This window comes from Phascolarctos cinereus, unplaced genomic scaffold (assembly GCF_003287225.1).
Source record: "Phascolarctos cinereus isolate Bilbo 61053 unplaced genomic scaffold, phaCin_HiC Scaffold_4;HRSCAF=312, whole genome shotgun sequence".
NCBI lineage: Eukaryota > Metazoa > Chordata > Mammalia > Diprotodontia > Phascolarctidae > Phascolarctos > Phascolarctos cinereus.
Window position 1 is genome coordinate 311,311,662 of NW_027555847.1, and position 27,243 is coordinate 311,338,904.

Genomic DNA, 27,243 nt, shown 5'->3' on the forward strand with positions numbered 1-27,243 from the left:
CGGTGAAATGAAGTTCACCCTGAGCAGTCCACTACCTATGTGTCTAAAAACTCTTGTGCTGCTGTCTGGGTACACAGAATTTTTCCTGGAGGCACCTCATGCTGAACATCCTGTCCTGCTCCCAGTGCCCACCATGATGATTCCCAAGCTCCACTGCACTTTCCAATTTCAATCGGTTTCTTCCCCACATTCATGCCACTAGCTTTTACTGCATGCTTTGCTACTGACCACACAAAGAATGGCCTAATTCAAGACATACCAGTCCCCTTCCCATTATCCATCTCCCCTAAATACTCTGCTGGCGTCATTCCCTTCACTTGATACAGCTCCCCACCAAACCCTTGACACAGGAAATTTCCTCTTCTGCCTCTGGGTCTACCCCAACCCATTCTCACTATAGCTTTTTCTCTTCTATTAACCAAGACAGTGGAAAAAAGAAGAGGAATAAAAACAGTCTGCCATGTATGAGTGACATAAGGTGATATAACTGTTTTGCTTGACTAGATATGTTTATAACAAGGGCTTTGTTTTTCTGTCTTTCTCAATGGTCAGGGAGAGAGAGGGTGAGAGGGAGATAAGGCAGATTTTCACTGATTGAAAAATTTAATTAAAAAAATAACTAGTGATCACTTTCACAAGTGTTTCAGGAACGCACTGATTAGAATTCAGTGGATCATGGTAGATGGGGAGTTGGTGGTCCTGGGATTTAATTTCAGTTACGGAATTAATCGACTAGACAAATGGAATTGTGTAAGTCACTGAACTGCTCCTGTGTGTGAGTTTCTTCATTTGTAACATTTGTTGTTTAGTCATTTTCAGTCTTTCTGACTCTTCGTGGCCTTATTTTGGGGTTTTCTTGGCAAAAATACTACAGCGGTTTGCCATTTCCTTCTCCAGCTCATTTTACAGATAGGAAATTGAGGCCAACAAAGTTCAGTGACTTGCCCAGGGTCACACAACTGGTAAGTGTCTAAGGCTGGACTTGAACTTAGGAAAATAAGTCTTCCTGTACCACCTAGCTAGATAATAATTCCTAACATACTCATCTCTCCGGATTGCTTCTGTGAAGGTGCTTCATATGAGTAAGCTATAAATACATTATTATTTTATTTGTACATTGGCTAGTCAGGCTGTTTTGCGTAACCTGATCATATTAGTTAAAACTTCTGTGTGGGGAAAAAAAATTCCACATGTACTAACAGGTCATTTGAAAGAAAAATTGCAAGTAATGAAAGTAGGATTAAGACTGAAGTGTTCCTTTAGTTTTCTTTATACATTGGGACATTGTGCATATTTCTAAGGTTATATTTCCAAAAATCATAAAATTAAAATAAATATGAACTGGAAAGGAAGTTAATAGCTTTTCAAATCTTTTTTTTTATGGTACTCAAATTATCTTTTAATGTTCTACTCTGAAAGTTTAGCATTACAATAAAACAGTATCTGAAATTAATTAAAAAACTGTGCAAATAACCTCAAACATATTATTTCATATTCTCTAGCTAAGAGAAAAATCATGTATAGTAAGTTATTATTATCATAATTATACAGGATATAATTTAATTTAAAACATCATTAAATGGCATGTTTTAAATAGGCTACTCTATGCTAAGCTATTGGTTTTAAAGCCAAACTGGTTTCAACAAAGCATGATTATTTAAAAGAAAAAAAACTTTTAGTGCTAACTAATGCTTGATTTGTATTCAGGGAGATCTTAGTTCAAATCCCACCTCAGACACTTATTGGCTGTGTGCCACTGGACAAATCACTTCCCTTTTCTCAATCTCAATTTCCTAATCTGTAAAATGGGGATTATTTTATCACCTACTTTACTGGGTAATTGTGAGGATCAGATGAGATAAGCCTTGCAAATGTGAAACATTATATACACTGCTAACTATTATTATGAAACCCCTTGGTTTTATACCACTCCCTTTTTTGGAACTATCCTTGTCATTGTCTTCTAGGCCCTCTTCAATGCCTGTCTGACTCTAGGAAAGTGAACGTCAGGCAAGGCATAAATCAAGATGTATGCTCACCACAGGTGCTTACCACTCTGATGGCAGACATCCAGTAAAGAGGTCAAATTGAAGGATCCCTGTGTATAGTGAGGCCTGCAATGTGCACCTGTCTGTGGATGACATTGTGCTGTTCAGTGCATCAGCACTGAAACATTATACAGCCTCCTGGAGTGGTTTGCCATTTCCTTCTCTAGTTCATTTTACAGGTAAGGAAGCTGAGAAACATAGTTAAGTGACTTGCCTAGGGTCACACAGCTAGTAATCTGAGGCTGGGTTTGAGCTCTGAAAATGGGTCTTACTGACTCCAGGCCCAGCACTTTACCCACTGCCGTCTAGCTGCATAATAATAACAATAACAACAACAATAATAATAATGAATATTTATTTATGTGGTTTCCCAAGCTATACAAATGCAAGATGCTTTACAGAGGAGGAAAGGTAGGCAGTGAACAGAATATTAGACATGAAGTCAGGAAGAACTAGGTTTAATCTCCTTTCAGGGGGAGGCTAGGTGGCACAGTGCATAGAGCACCGGCTCTGAAGTCAGGAGGACCTGAATTCAAATCCAGCCTCAGACCAAACACTTGACACTTACCACTTACTAGCTGTATGACCCTGAGCAAGTCACTTAACCCCAATTGCCTACAAAGAAAATCTCCTTTATGTGATCCCGGGCAAGTCATCTGACTTCTCTAGTTTCTGTTTCCTCATCTGTAAAAAGAAGGGGTCAAACTCAGGGAGCTCTAAGGTCCCTTGCAGCTCTAAATCTACAGTTCTACTACCTCATTTGGAAAACTGAAGCTGAGAGAGGTTGTGACTAACTTCAGATAACAAAGAGGGCTAAAACTGGTCCCGCTCTCCTTGTTCTGTTGTCAGGGTACCTCGTGCAGTGTAGGACTGCTGGTGCTAGATTGGATTTCTGCAGGTCTTAAAAAAAAAAATTCACAGCCCTTAGTAACAAGCTAAGTAGGTTCATGACTGCCTCCGTCTAGCTTCTTAACGAGGCCAAACACAAAATGATCATTTTGTTCATCTGATCCTTGGCTCACAAATCCAGTCTTCCGATTGCCTCTCACATTCATTGCAAATTCCTCAGCACCATTCCCTCCCCCTGCGGAATCACAGATTTAGAGTTAGAAGGGATCTAAGAATCCAACCACCCTCTTTTACAGATGGGAAACTAAAGGCCAGAGAGGGTGGTAGTAGGCCAGGTAGTGGGAGGCATGCAACAATCTCCCTCCCCTCTTTCTGGCTTTGCCATACTCCATTATTTTTTTCCTTTAAAATTTTCATTAAACTAATCTCCATGAACTTTATTAGCATCCCCTGAGCACTTATGTAACTTTATATAACTATTAATTTCTGCTCAGAAACCTTGTGAATTCCAACATTACAGCTGGAAGGGACATTAACAACCATCTTGTCCAGTCACTCATTTAACAGATGAAAGAATTTTAAAGAAGAGAGATTGTGACCTAAAGTTCCAAAGCACATCAGTGAAACATTTGAAACTAGCATCTACATCTGACTCTGCTACCAGTTTCCCTTCTACTTCACTACACTTAAGTGTAAGTTGAAATTTGTTAAGTATTGTCTTTTTTTTTTAATGTGTATCGGTCCTGTCTCTAGCCCTCTAGGGAAAGGGACTAACAAGTTTTCTATTGGATTTATTTCTTTCAGTAGCACCTCATGACATGCCCTGAACACAGTGGTGCTGGTGACTCACTAAGATCTTAGTATAGATGTTACAGAGCTGTGCTGTTTCCAATAAACTGAATCAACATAATGCATTTTTAGCTTAAAATTTTCATTTATTCATAAATCATTTGAGCACATACTATGTACAAGACACATAGTGATGGATTTTAAATGTTTTAAATCTTGAAATTTTTTTTAGAAATAAAGGAAAGCCCAGAACATTTTAACATGAAATGAATGAAGATATACTTGATTTTTGTTATCACCTTGTATGTATTCCCACCCAAATGTAATGGAAAACTTAGATGAAATTTCTTTGGTTTCACGGTAAAGGTACTGAAAAGTTGGCCAGCTCAAGGTACATAGAAGGTTGCAGTTATGTGATTAAGCGGGAAAAACCCTCCAGGATATTTTTAGGAGTGACAGGCAGACTTAATCCTTCTAATCCTCCTTTCTAGCCCTTATATATAGGTCAGGAACAGTTAATAATGCATTAATGGAGCCAAGGAATTTATTAATTTGTGAGCTGCTTTATTTGGTTAAGAACACTTCATTGACAACTTGATCAAGGAAATTTCTTCCTATTAAGTTCTGAAATGGTATACTGAAATAGTGGTGCCCAAATGCCTAATTATAGTTTTAGGGATGCCCTCTCTCCCTTTTAAATCACCATCTCTGAGCTTTAGGGAAAGGGAAGAAAGGCAGCTGTGGGCAAGGAAGTAGTGGGGGAGGGGCACATGGGGTTCTAGGAAATGAAGCTGGGAAGAGAGATGAGATCTGGGCTGCTCTGGATAGCAGATCCTCTTAATCCCCAGGTTAATTATCCATGGGCTTCCAGGAATTCAGGAATTCCTTGAATATGCCCTACTACCTGGTTTGGGAAACAATATCCTATATAGTCTTCCAACAAAGAGCTGTTCCCAAAGTGTATCCATTACAATGCAAAATTCTGATATAAGTAGGGACCATTATGTTTTAGCAATAATATCTATGGAATAATGATTACAAGTTTGAGATGTATGCAGATACCTTCCTCGGGATGGGAATGGAGTGGGAAATGTTCCAAACAGCAAGAAAATGTCAAGTGGAAAAACAATTTAAATACAATATTGAGAATCTAGAGAAGTAGCAGGGCTTAAAAGAGAAATAAAAATTGTGAGAACAGAATTTATGGCCTGCATTGCACAAATAAATTCCATGGTGGCAAGTCTTACCAAAGAAATGAAATACAGAATAAGTGATTAGGAATGAAAACAAAACAAAACAAAACAAAGAAGTGAAGAACAATCTGGAAAAAGAGAAGCAAAAAGCAATAACACTAAAAGAAAGCATGATCTCTATATAAACAAAACACACTGATCTCTAAGACAGGATGGGTATAAACAACTTGAGGATTACAGATTTCCCAAAAGAACATGCTGAGTTAAAAAAAAAAACCTGAATACCATAATGCAAAAACTAATACAAGAAAAAAGACATCCAGAACATTCCTAGAATGAAAACCAGACCTGAAAAGATCATCTGCCTCTCACCCACCCCAAACAAGAAAAATACCAAGAAAAGGAAACAAACATAGCAACTAAGGATGACAACAACAATGAGAGAACAAAAGAGCATCGAAAGGGTTCTTTCCAAGTATACAGGAGGAGATGAGGCTGAAAGCAGCAGTCAAATAGAATGGATGGTAGAGAAAAGAAGCATGACGTGGCAGAGAAACAGCCTGTCTTGGAGCTGGAAAAACCTCGGTTCAAGGCCTCTTCTGACATCTAAAGGCTCTGAGACTCTCAACAATCACTTAAATTCCCAGTGGCCCAGACAACCTTCAAAATTAAGTTTTAGAATAGTGGCTGATCTGCATTTGATAAAGGGAAGTTTCCTTCCAGGGTGTTTATTCCCTGCACCAATAAAATCACTGTTCCAGATCAGAAAGAAAAAGAGAAGTATACATTATCATCAATAATAACAATAACATTAATAAGCTGCTGTGTACTCTTAGGAACAACTTCCCACTCATGTTAGTAAGCATTTATCTGTTGGGAATTACAATATTAAGCTTGAATAGTTTGAAACTGCACCAAGACTTTTGAAGGACCTAGTAGTCACTTGCACGGCAGAGAGACAGAGCACTGGACCTGAGTGTCAGCAAGACTTGAATGCAAATCCAACCTTAGTCCCTTAGTAGCTATATATCATTTTCTACCAGGCACACTTCTTTGGACTGGACTTCATCATGGCCTCAGGAAAGCTCATCCTCCTCTGAGATAGAATCAGCTTTGGTACTCACACCTCACCAGTACTCTCTGCACCTCTGATGGAGGACAGGACAGCCAGCACAGAACTCCTCTTAAAGCCTCCATTTAAAGACAGCTCTCAGGCTAGCCATCACCTCCTTTCCCACAAGCTGCTCTCCTTTGGTCTGGTCTCCATCAGGCTCCCACACTGGGTACCTCCTCTCCATTTTTCAGCTCCCTAGTGTGTTGTCTTCCTCATTAGACTGTAAGCTCCAAGAGAGCAGGGACCTTTTTTCATACCTGTATCTCTAGTGCTTTCCATAGTGCCTGGCACACAGCAGGTGCTTAATAAATGATTACTGACTGAATGCCTGACCCTGGCCAAGTCACTTGGCCTGCTTTTCTCAGTTTCCTCAAGTGTAAAATGGGAATAAGAGCGCCTATCTCCCACAGCTGTTGTGAGGATCAAATGAGATAATATATGTAAAGCATTCTGCAAACCTCAAAGTGCTATAAATGTTAGCTAGTAGTAGTAGTAGTAATCACTCTTTTTAATGAGGGTAGGAACTGTTTTATCTATCTATGTATATCCATAGAACCAACCAGTGAAATAAAGGTGAAATCTTCTGTAGGCTTCATTAGCCTACTTATAGGAGTATGGACAAGCTAGTCACCCCAGACTAGTCATTCACAGCTAGAATATCATAAGGTTAGTGGAGGCCAGTCCAGTTGAAATTTGTAGTTAGCACAGAAGGAAGGGTTCTGTTTGAGGAAACATAAGGCACTGTTATATACACATTCCGTGGCAGCACAAGGCAAGGTTCTATTTTCCTGTTTAAATGTAGTTTAGAGACAAAGGTATTGTTCCAGTTACATTCCACTGTGCATGGCAAATGTCATGACACACTGACACCTTCAAAAAACGAAAAGCATTCCCCAGAAAAAGGGAAATTGATCCAGAAAAGAATAAATTACTCAAACTTCTGGGAAAGCTGTAAGATGAAAGAAAAGGAGCCAAGAACTACAGGCTGAGAAGAGAATTAGAAAGTGACAAATAATTAAGGAAGCTATTTGTCAGAATGGACAATAAACAGTGATGAAAAAGCATATAAACTGTGGGGTTGAATGCATACTTCACATATATTACAGAAGCAGTAAGAAATGAAATGACAAATTTAAGTACACCACACAGTAACATTTCATTATATTAACCTGGGGTGGATTGTATGTAATTACTAGGATAAGTAGTATGCTTTCACCCAGTAACAGTGAAATATTTCTCAAGTATCAAAATTATTACTCTCTTCAATAAAAAAGTTCCTTTCTCTAAAGCAACCCTCCCTCACAAGTGTTAGAGTCAGATCACACTACAGTATTTAAAATCAATTTAGAAAAGCTATAATACATAACTGCCAAATATAACCTGGGGAAAAACCACTGTAGCAACCTTTCCATTTCCATGGAAACATCATCTAAAATCAAGATGGGAAATCTAGGAAAATGCTAAACTTGTAAAAGCTCATATGAAACAACGTATACTACATGGTCTACAAAACTGTTACACGTTTCTTGTTAAAGATACAGGTAGATTCCTCTCAAAGGAAACCAACGATGTGGAATTATAGAAATGGCTATATTTCAGCATATTCCTTATGGAATAAGGAAATGAAAGGAAACCAAACACACACACACACACACACACACACACACACACACACACACACACACACTCTCTCTCTCTCTCTCTCTCTCTCTCTCTCTCTCTCTCTCTCTCTCTCTCTCTCTCTCATAAATCATATTAGTTACAGAGCATTTATACAGTGCTGTAAGGCTGGCTAGGTGCTTTACAAATATCATTTCATTTGATCCTCACAACGACAACCCTGATGTAGGTGCTACTGTTATTCCCATTTTTATAGAAGAGGAAACTGAGGCAAACAGAAGTTAAATTACTTTTCCAGGGTCACGCAGCTAGTTAGTATATGAAGCGGATTTAAACTCAGGTCTTTCTGACTCTTAACTACTGTACCACCTAGATGATTCTTCAAGTGGTACTTTTTTTAACACTAAAATAATTATGAATATTAATAAATTATCCACTCATGCTGCAGAACCAAAAAGTGTAAGGAATCCATGGGAACGTGAAAATGGTTATAATATGGCAAATTTGAAACTGGAAGATCCGAATTCAAATCCCGGTTCTGCAGTTCACTTGGCTATATGACACTGGACAAATTATTTCACCTCTCTAGGTTTCAGTAACATCATCTCCAAAATGAGGAAGTTATGCTAGATGAAATCTAACACCCTTTTCTAGCTGTACATGTATGACCCTCTGATCTAAAATTCAGGAAATCTTCACTACTTTCTTAAGGTGATGATACAAAGCATACCACTGAGAATGTAAGAAAAGCAATTCCAGACCCTGCATCTTATTTTTCAATGAAGCATTTGTATTTTGTGACATTCTAATTTGTGACACAGGAACCTCATTTTCAAGATATTTTCAGGTTCTATTTTGTGGGTCTGCCTTACTGGGAAAACCAGCTTATAATAAAGCCTTTTTAGTATGTCAGTAACTAAAATCACTCACACAGTATTTAAGACAAGCCTTCCTTATACTCAATGCTGGCCCATGATAAATGGTAATATTGTAAGGCTTAGGTGTGTTACGATGTTATCAGAAAAAAAAATTTCCTTTAGTATTTTCTTTTTTAAAAGTTGTCCTACATTTTTTTTGTGTTGATTCTATATCTTCAGACAGGTGAGGGTTGATGGCACCTTACAATAGGATGATGGTTATGTTTGTCAAGAGAAGGAGATAGATGCAAGAGGTGTTTTGGAGGTAGAAAGGTCAGGATTTGGCCTTTATTTGGATATGTGGAGTGAGGAGTCAAGTATAATGCCACGGCTGTGCATCTTGGTGACTGGAATGAAAGTAGTACCCTTAAGCAAAACTGGTAAGTTTTGGAATGAAGTGTATTTGGGGAGAAAGATGGCTTCTGCTTTGGACACATTGATTCTGAGATGCCTGTAAGGCAGTATGAAATGTCCAAAAGGCAGTTGGAGATGTGTGACAGAAGCTAAGAAGAGATACTAGGGCTGGATACAGAAACCTGGGAGTCATTCTGCATAGAGATGATAATTAAGTCAGTTTTGAATTGTGATATTTTAATGTCCTCTGAAAGTGAACACCACATAGCAAATGAAGAATAAGTCCCAGGTGATAAATTATTATGTAAATATGAACTTGAATTATAAATCAACTATGCAACAGGGAACCGGTAGAATCTTTTTAAGTGAGATAATACGTCAGAGAGATGTTCTTAAGCAAAGTTAAATTTAAAGTTACCATGGTTCAAACTGTTGATTCAATAAAATAATTCTATTTTCCCATAATCTTCATATACCATGAAATTTAAGTTAGGTCACAACCCAGCCTTTTAACCACAACAGAAGTCTTAAAATTAAAAAAAAAATTAACCTCGCATTCATGTTTTTCTCATCTTCCTATGCTAGTTTAGATATATGAGCACCTATACTTTGTCAATGGCAATTAAATTTACACATTAACAATAAAGAGAAAAATTAAGTTATAGCTACCAGTGTCATAGCTGGTATTTCTATATGACTCTATGGAACCAAAGCATTATCACACATATAAGCTCACAGGATCCTTATAAATATTATCATCATCAGTATTTTTCCTTTTAGCAGACTTTTTCCCTCATTTACAGATGAGGAAACTGAGACCCAGAGAGGTGAAATGACTTTGAAGTTTCTGTCACACCTTTATCATTGTCTAGTTGTGTCAATTAGACACAACTAGTTGTCCACTATTTGACACAGCTAGAAAATGGTGGAGAATGAGACAAAAACTGGTTCCTCTAACTCCAAGTCATAAGTGTTCTTCCTGCTAGCTCATGCTAGGAGGAAATAAACTACCCAAGACAAGTCCTTTTACCTCTTTGGACCTTAGTTCCCTCATGTGTAAAATGAAAATGCTGTAGTATATGAGCATTAAGGCACTCTGCAGCTCTATGATTCATGATGAAACAATTTTTACAGGAACCAAAACATTTAAGAAAAATATTTCAGTTTAAATACTTAAATGAAAAGAAAATTTAATGTGATTCATTTTCAGGAATATATTAAAATGGAACCAATAATTTTACCTTGTGAAAATACCATCCACAATCCCAATTGTAGCTTCTTCTGCAGGAACATAGGAACCAATTTGTGCCATGATAGTAATCAACGCAACTTGTTTTATGTAGGAGCTCTTTCCACCCATGTTTGGTCCAGTAATTATCATCACTCTCTCAGAGTCCCCCTAGAAAATGTAATAGCAATTTAATATATCATTCCAGATGCATTCTTATTTAACAGGTACAATTTATTCCATAAATTGAATTCATTAGCTAAAAGGTTCTTCTCTCCACTCTAAAATATGTCCCCAATCATGTTATAAGGGGAACAGACAATGGTCTGACCTAGAGCTATCACAGGCTGCAGTAGGCTCCCACTCATCTCCCTTGAAGAATCACGTGAAACTTCAGAACAGCCACAGTGTCGATCCTTTGCCTGCTGCTATGTTGGGGAAGCTATCCCTCTCCTATCCTGGCAGAGTGGTCCTGCACTGACTATAAGAACTATCACAAAGCAGCTTTGGGGGCTGGTTTTTAAAGGATCTGGTTCTTCATACAGAGGAGACTGAAGAATTGGGCTTTGGAAGAATAAATAGCTAGTGAAGCCCCTATGCCTCCTAACAGCAAGGCTACTCTGTCCCACTATGTTATAAGTCTGTATATTTCTTTCTGGGTCAGAATCTTAACTTTTGGTCCTGGGAAGAGAATTCTGGTATGTGGTATCCTTGGGAAAAAGGAACCCCTTTTGCAGATCGTTGGTTCTATCTGTGTGGGTATGGCAGGATCTAGAGGCATATCCTGAACTGATCAATTTATAAAGATTTGGTAACTTTGAATAAGAGCTTTATTTTATTTTACTTTTAATTTTTTTAAATTAACAAAGCATTTATCTTTTATACCTCTTACCTTTCCTTTACCCCCAAAGAAAAACAAAGCCTTTGTAACAAAAGTATATAGCTGAGCAAGGCAAATTCTCACATTGGCTACATCCAACATATATTGTCACATTCTGCACTGAGCCTATTATTTCTCTCTTTCAAGACGGGAGTAGCATGCATCATCATCACTCCCCTCAAATCATGATTAGTGACTGTACCGGTCAGAGTTCTTAAATCTTTTAGAATCTGTCTTTACAGTGTTGTTATTACACATCATGTTAATTACTCTCCTGGTTCTGTTCACTTCTTTCTGTATCAACTAGTTCATACAAATCTCTCCAGCTTTGTCTCAAACTCTCCCTTTTGTTATCTTACTGCACAACAGTCTTTCATGAGAGTTGAGTCAAGTCAATAAACATTTATTACATGCTTACTAGTGCTAAGCTTTCTGCTAAGTGCTAGGGAAATAAAATAAGGCAAAAACAATCCCTGCCCTTAAGGAGTTCATAATCCAATAAGCACAACAACATGCAAATTACTATGTATAAACAACACACACACACACACACACACACACACACACAGAGATATACTGGTGATAATTTTGGAGGAAGGCCCTAGCATTAAAAGGGCCCAAGAGAGGCTGAGATTTTTGTTGAGACTTGAAGGATGCCAAGGAATCCAGGAGGGACAGAATGTTAAACAAAGGAAGGTACACTGCTATGGAAAGATGTAAATCCAAAGCAAAAATTCAGTATTAGGCAATTTCTTTCTTTCCTTTTTTTTTTTTAACCTGCCATGGCACGGAGGTCACTGACAAATCTGCCAGTGATTCCCACAATGAGCTCAGTTTATTGTAAACAAAAATACAGCATGTTTCTTAAATTCCATTTTTCTTTCCACCTTTGATCATAGCCTAGAGATCTATGTCTGAGATGATGTTTTGAAGACCCCTGGTTTTCTTGCATAACAGCAGACAGGGGAACAGGGAAAGACCCTCACAAGAAGCACCTGCATTTTGAAGATAAATTGCCAAAAGGCTACGCTAATGTTATGTATATCACATTATATGTTATATATGTTGGGGGGTAAGGGAGGCTGGAGCCAGGAGATATAATTTAGCCACTGAAGTAGTCCCTTGACGGGGATAAAGACTTCATCTGTAATTTCATTAGTCAATGGAACAACTCTCTGATGAGGAAGCGACCCTCTGCCAATGCAGGCCTGCACTTCCTCTGCCGTTTATAGTCTTAGTGTGCCACCTAGAGCGACGACAGGTTAAGTAATTTGTCCAGGGTCACACAACCAGGATGTGTCAGAGGCAGAATCTGAACCCAGATCTTCCTTGCTTTGAGTCCAGCTATCTATTGACTAGACCATGCTACCTCTTGTAAGGTACTCATGTTAAGGCAAAATGTTAGGGAAAAATATGAAATAACTTAGGTTGGGTAACTATCACCACATCCTTACCAGATGTTCACTGATCTGTCTTTGCTTTGCCTTTACATTGATGAATAAGAACAGTTGCTAAAACTACATAGCCATTTGCCTATTTTAATCTCAGTTCATAAGTATAATCCAGCCAACATTACAAGGGTTTAGAAATAAAATCTCCCGAATCTTGGATGGGGATAAACTTTCCTGGCTATGGATGGCTGAGAGAGAGGCAAGGGAATAGATTTTAAATACTCATTCTGGATTATCTGAATGCTTAACTATCCACAACTCTTCTCCTATCTGTTATAGTACACTAGTGGATGTGCAAGGGGAAAAGCGATCTGGATGTGCGAAGAGGCACTATGGGCTTTTAGCACGTTATACTCAAAGAATAAAACACTGTCCACTTTATGGGGACATCAAAAGAATTGAGAAACTTAGATCAAACTCAATCCCATTCTACTTTCCTGTCTCTACCTTCATCCTAATAGGAAGAGTAAGAAGACTGTTGGGGAAATGAGAAAACTTCTTGAAAGCAGATACTATGTCTTACTTATCATTATATCTTCCACACTGTTTCCTCTATAATGAGTACTCAAAAAATTATTGCTGGATGAATACTGAATAAAGTTCTTGTCAATTCCATTTCTTCACAGTTGTGGTAAAAGGGTTAGTGGAGGAATACATTTAACTAATGGCTAAAATTTGGGATGAATTTTCTTTAAAATTAAAGATTTGTATACTGTTTTTCAACTATATGAATAATAAAAAGTAGATTCTATACAAATACTTTTGATTGAAATAAAAATGCCTGACAAATGTTATTAGCATTCTGGCTTTTTTTAGCATACCACCAAAAAACAGATTAATGGAAGAAAAGCACATAAAAGAAAATGAAATAACATAAGGGAGAATACCACACATGGAAAAGTGACAACTCAGGATATAGCTCATTGAGCTGTGGATTCCAATATTCAGACAAGTTAACTGGAATGAGCATAAGCAAGGTTAAGCAAGAATTTGAGGAACAATGCAAAACACAAAAGCAGTGCTTTAGGAAAGCTGGAATAGACAAAATGGATACTCAGACTGACCTACCTCAGCTTTGCCTATATCCCTCCTATTCATAAATGAATGTGTGCTAAGAAATATACACAGCACACCAAATTTCCAAATGCTCCACAATAATGCTTCCCACTATCCCTTCTTTCTATCAGTAAAAAAGGACTACATGCAAGGAGAGAAGAAGAAAGCAGGGAATGTGTCTGAGCTAAATTTCTTAATGCCTAGAACACCTTTCATCTATGGGTTTTAAAATTCTTAAATCCTTCTCGTGATTCTATGAAGTCAAGCAATAGTTTACTCCTTGAGTATGAATTCATGGTGGCCTAGTGGATAGAGAAGCAGTCCTGGAGTCAGAAAGACTCATCCTCTTGAGTTCAAATCTAGCTTCAAACACTTACTAGGTATGTGACCCTCGGCAAGTCACTTTGCCCTGTTTGCTTCAGCTTCCTCATCTGTAAAGTGAGCTGGAGAAGGAAATGTCAAACCATTCCATTATCGTTGCCAAGGAAACCCCAAATGGGTTCACAGAAAGTAGGACATGACTGAAAATGACTGATCACCACCCATGACTTGATAGCATCGATTTTACTGGTAAGTCAAGACACCAAGCATTTATTAAGCACCTTCTACATGTCAGGCACTGTGCTAAGCTCTAGGGATACAAAGAAAGGCAAAAAACAAGCCCTGCTCTTAAGGAACTCATAGACGGAGACGACATGCAAATAAATATGTACAAATGAGATACATACACAGGATAGATTAGAGATAATCAAGAGAAGGAAGGTTCTAGCATTAAGGGAGATCAAGAAAGACTTCTTGTAAAAGTGGGGTTTTAGTTGGTATTTGAGGGAAACCAGAAGGTGGAGACAAAGACAGAGTAAGTATTCTATGCATACAGGATAGCCAACGAAAGTCCATGGAGCTTGGAGAGAGGAATAGCATGGAGGGCAGAGTCACTGAATCACAGAGTATGTCAGGGTGAGTAAGGTAAGAAGGGGCGCCAGGTTAGGAAGGCTTTAAATGCCAGAGGATTTTATATTTGATCCAGAAGGCAATGATGATGATAATAATAATTATATATACATAATAATAATGAACAATAATAACAATAATGAACAAGCATTTTATGTGGCAAGTATTGTAATAAGCACTTTATAAACATTATTTCATTTGATCAACAATCCTGGGAGGTAGGTGCTATTATTATCCCCACTTCACAGTTGAAAAAAGCAAGTCAAACAAATTAAGGCACTTGCTCTAAATCACACGACCCATAAGTGTCTGAGGTGACATATGAATTCAAGTCTTCCTGATTCCAGACCCAGCACTCCATTCATTGGGCCACCTCACTGCCTCTGGAGTTTACTGAACAAGGAGGGTTAGAGGGGCCAAGTGGGAGGAACATGGTCAGATCCATGATTTAGGAAGATCAATTTTACCACTGAAAGAAAGATGGAATGGAATGAGGAGGGCAGGCAGAACCATCAGAAGGCTACTGCAATCATCCAGGCAGGGTGGTGTTGGTGTTAGAGGAGAGAAGCGGATGTATGCGACAAATCTTGAGAAGGTAAAATCAACAGGCCTTGGCAAAAGACTGGGGGCTCAAGAGAGTAAAGAGTTGAGAAAGACATCTAGGCTGTGAACTTGAGTGAGTGGAAGAAGAAAAGAGGCCTCAGTAAATACAAATTCCTGACTTATAGTTCAGGTCACAAGAAAACATTTCATTGTTCAGTGTGGAAAGGATCATTGTAATGAGTTCGTTTTTTTCCCATATTAGTTTCCCACAAAATAACATTAGAAAGAAAAAACAAAAAAGGTTAAATAAACTGACTTCCAGTTTAAAAAAAGAAAGGACCTCAAATACCAAGCTCAGCAACATCTGGGAAAAGTCAATAAAAAGAGCTCAAGGAAAACTGAGGAATTACAGCAAATGAAACCCAAAAACAAAAATAATTTTTTTTCTGGCAGAATGTTAACAGTTAACATAAAACTCATTTACGGCACTGGTATATGGTATTAGCATGAATAGAAATTCTATTTTCTGAATTTTAATTTTATCTCACAGGCAGGTGAAGGAAAAAGGATAAGAGAATTGCCCACAGATAATATTCTGCCCTACGAGTCTGTCTGTCTGTCTGTCTGTCTCTCTCTCTCTCTCTCTCTTTTACGTTCAACTCCAGAAACTGCTTGTTTCTACAGTTGTCCTGGGGTACAGGTCTAAGCATTTTGCTCCTCTGGTCAAAAACATTCAGCAGTTCTTTATTGCCTCAGACTCTGATTTAACGACTTCCACAGCAAGACTCCCTTTACCACCCCAGCTTTATTTCCCATCAATTCCTTTCACACACTATGCTCCAGCCAAACTGGACTGGAAGCTGTTCTTGGTTACTGGCATTCCATCTCCTGCCTCCACGAGTCTGCACAAATGCTGCCCCTGTGCTGGGAATGCCTCCCAGCTTCATCTCAGCTTTCGGAAGAGTCTTTATCTTCCTTCAAGGCCTGGTTCAGGTGTCACTCCATAAAGCCTCCCCTGATTTACTTAATTGGTAATGCCTTCTCTCTCCCGGAGTTATCTATAAACATCTTATGAGACGTGACATGGCAGAAAGGATAAAATGTTAAATGCAAAGTCAGGAAGACCTGAGTTCCCAGGTCCCATCTCTGACATACTGGCTAGGTGACCCTAGATCAGTCACTTAATCTGTCACTGCTATGGGCAACTCTCTAAGACTATAAAGCTCAAAAATGGTCCCTACTCACTGAAGTAGGAGAAATTTCCTTACCTGAGAGTTCCCCATACAAATGAAATCAAAGGTCTAGTCCCTACCCATATATATATTATAGTATTTCATCTCCTCCCCTATAATGAAGGCAGAAAGATGTTTTATTTTTGTCTTTATGCATGGGAGATGCTTAATAAATGTTTGCTGACCTAAGCTGAATTGCAGAATCATCCTTAAAACATATTCTTTGGAGACAAAGTTTGAATGGCTTTTCCCCATTCTTTTCCTGGCCATATGAATGGCCTCTGGGGGTTTCATCCTGTCATCTAATCACTGACAGCCTTCTGAGGACATCCCAAGACAGACATGCAGTCTGGAGGTCACCTTGGAAAAACCTGGATGACATTTCAAGGGAGAGAGCTCGGTGGTTTTGACTGGGTGGATGTTTCATATAAACTTTTTGCAGAGGTGGGTGATAGATGTGGGAGTTAACCTTTTTGTCTATGAGTTGTCTTGAGTTTACAACGTTATACCCCATGTACAAAACTATTTTTTTCCTACAAATACTTGTAGTGGGCTTTTTTTGGTGGTTGTTGTTGTTTTATTTTTATCCTTTTTTTTTGTCTGTAAAGAAAAAAGACAAATGTTTTCTCATGGTTCCTGCTTTAGTGGCCAAAACAAAACAAAACCCAAAACATTCTTTGGGTGTTCCACTTTTTATATACTGGTCCACAAGGATCATGAAAGCATAAGTTATTTTAAACAATTCTAAGTAATTTGGCATGACATGAGTTAATTCTCCACAGCAAGCTACATTCATACATACACAAACTTTTAAAAACTTAACTGGTAAATAAGACTTGCCCATTAGTATATAGAATCACAGAATCTCAGAGTTGAAACAGATCTCAGAGGCCATCTATCCTGAGCCATACCTGAATCAGAATCCCTTCTATTTTCAGACACAAGAAGTTGTTCTGGAACCTGTCTCTATGAGATCCTTGGGATGGAGCATTGTACCTCCTGAAGCATCCCTTTTCACTTTTGGTTAGCTCTCATCGTTAGGGAGTTTTCCCCTATATCAACTATAATTTTGTCTATTTGCAAATGTCACCCATCACTCTTAGTCCCTTTGGGACCAAACAAAATAAACTTGATCCTCCTATATGCTAACACAGCTACCTTGCCTGCACTAAGTCTTTTTTTTTTACTGTTAATCTTTTTTAATTAAACAATTTATTAATTTTTAGTTTTCAACATTCACTTCTATAAGATTTTGAATCTTAAATTTTCTCCCCTTCCCTCCTCCCCCCTTCCCAAGATGGCCTGCAATCTTATATAGGTTCTACTTACATGTTCATATTAAGCATATTTTCACGTTAATCATGATGTAAAGAAGAATTAGAACCAATGGGAGGAGCCATGAGAAAGAAGAATCAAAACAAAACAACAAAAGAAAAGGAGAGCAAAAAGTAGGCTTCCACCTGCATTCAGATTCCATAGTTCTTTCTCTGGATGTGGATAGCTTTTTCCATCATGAGTCTTTTGGAGTTGTCTTAGATCCTTGCATTGCTGAGAAGAGCTAAGTCTATCAAAGTCGGTCATCACACAGTGTTGGCTGTTACTGTGTACAATGTTCTCCTGGTTCTGCCCAATTCACTCAGCATCAGTTCATGTAAGTCTTTCCAGGTTTTTCTGAAGTCCTCCTCCTCACCATTTTTTATAGCACAATAGTATTCCACTACATTCATGTATCACAGCTTGTTCAGCCATTCCCGAATTGATGAACATCCCCTCAATTTCTAATTCTTGGCCAACATAAAAAGAGCTGCTATATATATATTTTTGTACATGTAGGTCCTTGCACTAAGTCTTTAAAGGCAATACAGTAGCTTCCCCAACCAACTAAAGCAAGAAGTGATGGGTTGCTCAAAAGACCCTTTGTCATTATGAGTAAGACCAGTAGTAATGGCCCAAAGTCCCTTTTCCCAATGATGGAGAGTCTGAATATCAATTAGCTGCCAATTCCCAGAAGTTTTCCCTGAATTGCACTGGCAAAAAGTATCAGGACCAGTGCCTAGATCCAGGCTCTTCACTCCCTTTCCCCAATGCTCAGTCCTTCTGGACCCAGATAAAAACTCCATAAATTCTACCAGACTTTAGCGGTTTGGGGGTAGAAGGTGCCTCATTCCTCTGTAGACCTGTTTTCATTATTCTCCCTGACTGCCCTGCATTTTGTGAGTATCTCCTCTCGATAAAGCTGTCTTGCTTTACTGAACTGTTGTGAATGCCATGTTTTCTTAGACTGGACCTTTTGTATTCTCTGAACCTTTCTGAGTCTATTTTAAGACAGTTTCCTTTTGACCATGCTAAACATTGTCAATCCCTTTTACAGATCCTCATAGCAAATACCAAAGGTCCTTCACCATCCTGGTTGCCTCTCAGTGCCCCATCTAGAATAGAACACAATGTTCCAGATGGGGTATAAGCAGGTAGATCATGGTAAGACTATCATCCCTCTCAAGTCCTAGACACCCTATCTCCCTTAATACAGCATAAGAATGAATAGTTTTCTTGGCTGCCATCTCATACTGTTTTATGGGTGTCGGTTGTTCAATGGGATGGTCCTTAAGGTCCATTCCAACTCTTAAGATTCTATGATTGTTGACTATTTGAAAGATAAGTGACATATGTGATTAAGCTACCTAGTGATACATGAGACCTTGATTGTTCTGAATGAAAGAAAAAAAAAGGACTAATTTCTAATCTTTTATAATGTACTTAAAATAAACACAGAAACTGAAGAAGTAAAAAAAAAAGTAAGGACCCAAAAGTTTAACTAAAGAGGATGGGAGATTGTTTCTAACATCTTTTTTGAAATGTACCTAAAGGTCATGCTCATCCTTTAATATGCTAAAATAATAGATCTATACATACCACCTTGACTATTTCTGCCTAATGTTAAATAAAAACTCTATATTAAGAGTCTTTGATCAGGGAAATAGGGACAACTAAACATCAAAGTTGTCTACACGCTTTTCTGTCAATCCTCCTAAAATACAAAATTTAACAAGAAGCTTTGGAATAATAATAAAAAAAATAATAATAAAATAAATAACAATAAAAATAAATACATATAAATAAATAAAATAATTTTTAAAAGTCTTCAAATAAAAAAAAGTCTCAGCACTGTAGGGAAGATAGGTGGGTCAATGGTGATCTTTTAACCCAATGTATCAGAAAACAAACATTACAGTGTAAGTAACTGTGTCTTCTCTCCAGGTGATGGGGCCCATTGTTGGAAGCTGATAGACAACAGTACTATGTATTCATATACATAATATAACTGCAAAATGTGACAGGTAATTAACAATAAAAAATACTGGAAAAACACAGAAAAGACTTCTAAAAACACATAATTAGATCTCAAAATGTGGGAAAAAAAACAAGCAGAAAAACAAATATCTTAAAACAGCTTTAAAGGAGAGCCAGATAAACTAATGAACTCTTCCAAAGTAAGAGGCCCTATCTTAACTTCACAAAGTTAAATATAGAAAATAATTAGAGAAAAATTACAGAAACATCCTAGTTCATTTACATATAATCTGGATAGGAACCCACATAAGCAAAGAAAAAATTACAGGGAATAAAAGAGGCTGAGATGGAATAGTTCTAGTCACAGCTCTGCCATTAACTAGTCATGTGACCTTGGGCAAGGCAATTGACTATGAGTCTCATTTTCTTCATCTACAAATAGAGGCAACTGGATGAGGTGAATTCTAGCTTTAAGTCCTACGATCCCAGACAGAAAATATGGGCCCACAGATGGAATGGCTCACGGATTTAAGCACAGGGTACAACTACTTCAGGACCAAATTTGCCTTGGAGTAAATGCATACCAAAAGGGGAAACTTTGGGACTCATCTATATGAGAACTCTGGGAATAGTGATGAGTAGGAGTCAGTTGAAACCCCTGCTGATGGAAGGAGACTCCTCAGGTTTACTGTGGGTTGGACTAGTCCAGAGAGGAACATGTACTCAGTAAGTCAGTCAACAAGCATTTATTAAGGGGTTACTATTAGCCAGACACTACACTAAGCCCTGGCATGAGGCAATGAGGACTTAGACCAGAGTGGAAGCTGTAATTAGAGAAGGAGGAACACATACAGGAGATCCTGTGATGGTAGAAATGAGAAGACTTGGCAACTGACTGGATATGTTGCATTTGAGATGCCCAGGGGACACTCAATTCAGCCAGGACTTGGCTCTGGGCATGGAGAAAACTGATTATGTTCAAAATCTAGAAGCGTTTTTTTTTTGTATGTAACAAAATGCTGCCTTTCCAAATAAGCCCTAATACCTTCTCTGGAGTTGCCACAGACAGTTGCCTGAGGTACTAAGAATTTAAATGACTTACCTAGGGAGACAAACACAGTATATGCCAGAAGCAGGATTTAAGTCTTCAGGAGTGGGAAACCTGAAGCCTCAAAAAGGATTTGTTATATGAAGTTTGGATTCGGTCAAAGGGCCGCATTTGAGAACCTAGAGGGCCATACGTGGCCTTGAGGCTAGCCACAAGTCCCAATCCCCCACACCAGTCTAGGTAGTACTGGATCTAAGGCCAACCATCTAGCCACCATGATAAGATGCAGAAAAATTTCCAGTCTGCATTGGTAGATGTAGCCTTCTCAGTGGGACTTCACAGTATTCATGAAATCACAGAACTAGACCAAAACTTGCCTTCAAAAACTTCTCTCCTAATAGAAGCAAATCCTTACATTTTAGTTGCTTTCAGATACTAAATTCCAAAAAGAAACAGGTAGAAAAACCCTTCAATTTCAGTCTCTATAAAAATGCCTACGTGAAGAATGTAAGATCACAGATCTAGAACAAAGGCCACCTAGTCCAACGCCTCAGTATACAGAAGAGGAAACCAAGGCCCAGGTGACTGGGTCATGTATTTAAGTGTCAGAAGTAGTTGGAACTAAGGTTCTTTGGCTCCAGATACAGTATTATTTCTTCCATCCCATGCTGCTTCCCCGTGTACAGATGCCCTTAGCTAATCTTCAGAGGACATTTCAAGATTTATGTGCCTAGCCTAAGAGTATTCTACCTCTTACAAGTTAGAAGATAATATTTTGGGGCAGCTAGGTGGCACAGTGGATAGAGTACCAGCGCTGGATTCAGGAGGACCAGAGTTCAAATTCAGCCTCAGACACATAACACTTACTAACTGTGTGACCCTGGGCAAGTCACTTAACCCCATTGCCTAGCCCCTCCCCCCAAAAAAAGAGAAGAAAAATGAGGAGATAATATTTCACACTCTCTCTAGAATTAACTGGGAATCTTGAACTGTAGAGGGAAATAGTGTATAAGTCTCCTCCGCAGTTCCTATGAAAACATAAACAATGCAAAAAATAAAGTTCATTCAACATCTTATCTTCATATACTCTTATGCCAAGGATCAGAAACTCTTCATGGCTGGAAGCCAAATTTAATAAACCAAACTAAAGAAAGCCTTAAAAATGGAATCACTTCTTTAAAGCCAACACTGACATCTTCAACAGGTTTTGGTAATGGCATGATCTAACTCCTTACTGCTGGATAACACCAAAACAAACAAACAAAATAGTGAAGAATAAGAGACCACAAATGAACAGTCTTAGTTACTAAAGATATTAAAAACCATAAGAAGGTCTCCAAAGTGCTGGTGGGTTTTCAATGAAAAAACCATAGATAAGCACGTCACAAGAAGGGGGATTACAATGGGCATCTATGAAGTAACTACAGCAATGCACTCACAGATCTATGAAAAAAAGTAAAGATTCAGCTCAACAGTTGTTTGTGATCGACAGAAACCAAAAAAAGAAGCTGAAGGATGATCAGAATTTTCTCCATCAGACATTACTATGGTATTACTTATTATATTATTACTTATACTTGGAATTCAATATATTCTGTATACATGAAAGACTTCAAAACCATCAATTAATAAATATATTTCTAACTATAATCCACATACTAATGACTTCTAAGAAAACAATATTGCCCTATATTTTGGAAGAACAATGGCAGCCTTCAGGCAACTCAAACGAGTTATAATAGTCTAAGAGATCTAACCGAAGTTTGTTTATTGAACATTTAGTTCTAGGAAATCTGAATAACATAAATAACAAAGGTCTAGTAATATTACCATCCCTGCCCTCATATAGTTTTTGTGGTAGCAGAAAACAGGTGACTTTCTGTCATTTCAGTCACTGAGGTTCTCAGTCTAGGAATCATCTTCAGCTCTTCATTCCCTCTCACCCCACATGTTCAATCGATTGCCAAGTTTTATGGATTGTCCTTCCAAAACATGTCATTTTCTCTTTACTCACAGAGCCTCTGCCTTTGTTCAGCCCTTCATCACCTCTCAGACAACCTGCTTTGCTTTGGGCCTCTCCACTCCCCAATCCACTCTCTACACAACAGCCAGGTCTTTCTATGTCATTCCTCTGCTCAAGAAGTTCAAGTGCCTCCCTAAAGCCTTAAGAATCAAATATAAATTGCTCTGTTTGACATTTAAAGCCTTACGCAATCTGGTTCCAGCTACTTTTCCTAGCTTATTACAGGTTAGTAATCTTCTTCAAGCACTCTATGCTGCAGCAAAACTGTCCTGTTCCCTGTATGAGTCTCCATTTCCTTCTCTGTGCCTCTCCCCTCATGGCTACAATGTACTCCCTCCTCATCTCTAAGAATCTATAGCTCCCTTTAAAACTGAGATCAAATCTTACTTCCTACACAATGCTATCTTGACACCTCCCCGCCCATACCCTGTTGCTAGCGCCTTCAGTCCCTGAAAATGTATTTTATTGACTTCTTATATTTTTTGGACTTACTTGTCTATATGCATGATTTCCCCCAATAGAACATAAGCTCCTTGAGGGTAGGGACTATTTCATTTTTGTCTTTGTATTTCTAGTACCTGACACAGCCATGTAAATAATTATTTCATCTGAATCCTACAGAAAGAAAGTAGGCAGAGCAATTATTGTCATGGCTTTATTTGAGGAAAATGTCAGTTCCTGTTTTGGTGACCAAACAACTTTCATTTCTGACAGCATTTTCTAGGAGCAAGATGGAGTGTGGAGATAGACCAAAGGTTTACTGGCTAAAGTAAACTCAAAAAAATAGAGAAATAAAGTAAACTCCAAAATACCATAAGAAAACCACTGATGACAAGCAAAACCAATTGTACTATTAATACTTTGATGACTTTATATAGTGAGTTGATCAGGAAACTAAATTACTAGGAATTGCTATAAATGGATGATTTCCTAGGTCAACCATTAGCTAAAGCTAAACCTTTAAAAAGTTTTGATCAATTTTTTTAAGGCAGGGGCAGGGGAAGGAGAAGAAAACCTGAAGATAAAATTATAGAAGTGAGCACACAAATCAGAATTTCACAATGTAAAAATATGAAAAAGAGAAAAAGCTTCACTACATTGGTCCTAAATTTGCTGACAAGAAATGGCCATAATTGACTGTAAAAAAATTATTTTAATTTGACAAGCACACATATTGACATATACGTATATTTAAAACCCCATCGTGGTAGAACTATTTTTATAACAGCTGCAAACTGTTGAAAAGCACTGAGGTTTCAAAGCCTTTTGTGCACTGATAATGTCAGTCAGTGACAATGTTCTTCAACAGAATGAATAGCAACAGCCTCCTCCAGACATGCTGTCAGCCTGAAAACAGAAGGGCACGACTGAGCTGAGGGGGCTGCACAGGTTGTAGAGCAGAAGTTGGGGGATATGGTTCAAATACCTCCAGAGCTGGGACTGAGGGCTGTCACTCAGGTCATTCCCCAAAGACTAGCTATGTATGTAGCAGATCCTTAGTAAATATTTGTTGAATGTGAGGATCTGATTTCTCCTTAAAATATCTGTTAAAAGAATGAATGTTCTTGTTTCTATTAGAAGGGTAAAAAGACAAATACTTTCTTCTTGCTGATTTCCTTATAGCATACTATGGAAAAAAAATTTGCATTCTTCAAGTAGTTTTTTCTTTTAATTTAAACTTTAACTGTTTTTTGACAATTACTTATTAAGCCAGTAAGCATTATGTAAGACATAATACTAGAGGATAGAGATGGAAAGGAAAAAGAAGAGCTTTGATTGGGTGATAGGGAGAGGCTGTTCAAGGAACCAATAATTTAGTTGAGATAAAGTATAAGAATAGGTAAGTATAGAAATCACAGCTTTAAGGGATTTGTAGCATAAGACGTGTAATAAAGGTGTTACATGAAGTCATCAGGGAAGAGTTCATGAAAGAGATGTCATTTGAACCAGGCCTTGACAGATGTAACTACACCCTGGGGGTTGGTAGGGATTCTAAATTAATGGGAGAGGATGAAATGAGCAGGATGGTAGAATGATTTTGAAAAGCATCAGATTTCATTTTGGAGAAGTATGTACATTTCCCCACTTCATTCTACAGTTTATGTTGCCATGAACATAGCAATTACGTAACAAAATATCTTCCTTTCCAAGCCAGTGGAAGCAGTCTGACTAATCTTAGTCAGAATTTAAGGACAACAATTGTGTCAATTTTATATCTGCATCCCCAGCATTTTGAACAATGCCTAGCACATAGTAGGTGCTTGACAAATGCTTGGATTACTTGCAAAAGATCTTCTTCTTCTGCAGAGTTTAATTGCCTCACCAGTAACTGGGTGCCTAAGACAGAAGTGATGATAGGAAAAAGGTACTACAGCCACACTGCTGCAGAAAAGCCATCATGCTTGGACCAATAACATCCCCTGGAGCCTGGAACAGAAACATGTGGTTGGCATAAGGATATTACCAACAATGATGAGAAGTGACATAAAAGATATAATCCCGGAGATGTGTAACTGGAAAATTTCCACATACTCTAAACACACAGAAATAAGAGAAGTGACAGATGGGCATCCGGAGTGCCACACTAGCATGCCTATGCTAAGAGTACTAGAGGAAGGCATCTAGCACATTGGGTGGAGAAGGGATGGATGGGTTGCAATCTGCATGGCTCATATTCACAAGCTTAGGAACTGAGTGAAGTAATGAAGTATTCTCACAGCCTAGCACATGATAGGTATACATGTTTGATAGGTTTCAGTTTGGTGTAAACAAAACCATTCGGACATCATAAAGAGGCAGAAACAGCCTGAAGTTAGCATTTTATTTTGAAAGAAGGGAAAATTGGATCAGACCTGTGATTTCATTGTTTTTAGGAAATTTCCTCCATTGAGATGGACCAGCTGCTTGTCTCTAATTTATACAGACAGACGGCTGGATGGCAGCACAGTAGGGGAATAAGTGACATACCTGTGTTCACATAGCTATTATGTGCCTGAGGCACGATCTAAATCCAGTTGTTCCTGGCTCCAAGACCTATTCTCTATTTACTACACCATAGCCGTTCTCTAAGTAATGTATGTAAACGACTGCAAATGGTCTCAAAGCCAAATTTCTGAGGTCACTTAGAAAGAGATAGAAGAGGGAGACAGGGAGACAGGGAGGGAAAGAGAGAGAGAGAGAGAGAGAGACAGAGAGAGAGAGAGAGAGAGAGAGAGAGAGAGAGAAATAGACTATTACAGTTATCCCTTCCACGCTGTGGGAGTTAGGAGCGTGGTGCCCCTGCAATCTGGAAAATCTGCATAAAATTTTTGGTCTTCCCTTCATACCAGAGAAGAAGTCTGAATTTTTTCTTTTTCTTTTATGGGGTGTTTACAGTACCTTATTATAAAATGTGGGTTGATATTATACAATATTATACATGTATTTCTGAGTTTTTTAACTTCTTTGTTGTCTGCAACTTCCACAAAACTTTCCCCCAATTCCCCATTCAATTTCTTATGCTGTCCTGCAATATATTGAAACCATGATGGGGAAAGTCACAATGTGGAAGGGATAACAATGTGTCACTTCTGTGTCACTCTCCACATCTCCCCTCCCCAACCAGCTTCTTACCTGTAACTATAACTGGAAGACTAAATTGCCCTTTCTAATGTCAGGGAGTCAGCCTTCTTTAGGATCCCACTGTTGACACTACCCTAGCTCAGAAGACTGTGGACAACCCCATGCCAACAAAGTGAGTAGGTCCAGTTACTTGAGACCTCCAGGTTACAGATCCAGGAAAAAGGATCCACACATACAAAAATTATTTATAGCAGCTCTTTCTGTGTTGCCAAAGAACTGGAAACTGAGGAGATGCCTATCAACTGGGGAATGTTTAAACAAGCTGTGGGATATGAATGTAATGGAATACTATTGCGCTAAAAGAAATGAGGAGCAGGCGGACTTCAGAAAAACCTGGAAAGACTTGTATGGACTGATGGCTGAGTGAAGTGAAAAGAACCAGACCGTTGTATACAGTAACAGCCACATTGTGCGATGACTAACTTTGATAGACTTAGCTTTTCTTAGCAATGCAAGGATCCTTTAAGACCCCTCCAAAAGACTCATGGTGGAAAATGCTATCCATATCCAGAGAAAGAACTTTGGGGTCTGACTGCAGATGGAAGCATACTATTTGTTCTCCTTTTCTTTTGTTGTTTTGTTTCTTCTTTCTTGTGTTTTTCTTTTTTTTACATCACGACTAATGTGAAAATATGTTTAACATGAATGTATAAGTAAAGCCTATATCAGATTGAATGACATCTTGGGGAGGGACGCGAGAGAGGGAGAGAAAGTTTAAAACTCAAAATCTTATGGAAGTGAATGTTGAAAACTAAAAATAAATAAGTTAATTATAAAAAATTCAAATAAGGGGGAAAATTAGGCTCCCTTTAAAAAAAAAGTCCTATAGATCTGCCTAGAATTTTACCAATTAGCAATTCATTTGGTTTAATGGGAAAATAATACTGATATGAAAGTTAGGGAGTTAGTCCTTCAAATTTCAGAGTAGATTACAGGATACTCTTGCCATTTGTGAGGGAAAGTTTTAGACACTTAATTATGATATTCACTAGCTTTGTCACCCTGAGTGATCCACTTAATTACTAGAGGACTCAG

At 38.2% G+C, this 27,243-nt stretch overlaps 1 protein-coding gene across 1 annotated transcript in view; it reads right to left on the bottom strand.

Moving 5' to 3' along the window:
- The window catches only part of MSH3 (mutS homolog 3), a 204,065-nt gene that overhangs the window by 22,802 nt on the left and 154,020 nt on the right, over positions 1–27,243 (bottom strand). The window contains 1 exon segment of the mRNA XM_078153148.1: positions 10,126–10,283. Within this exon segment, the coding sequence (XP_078009274.1) occupies positions 10,126–10,283 (158 nt within the window).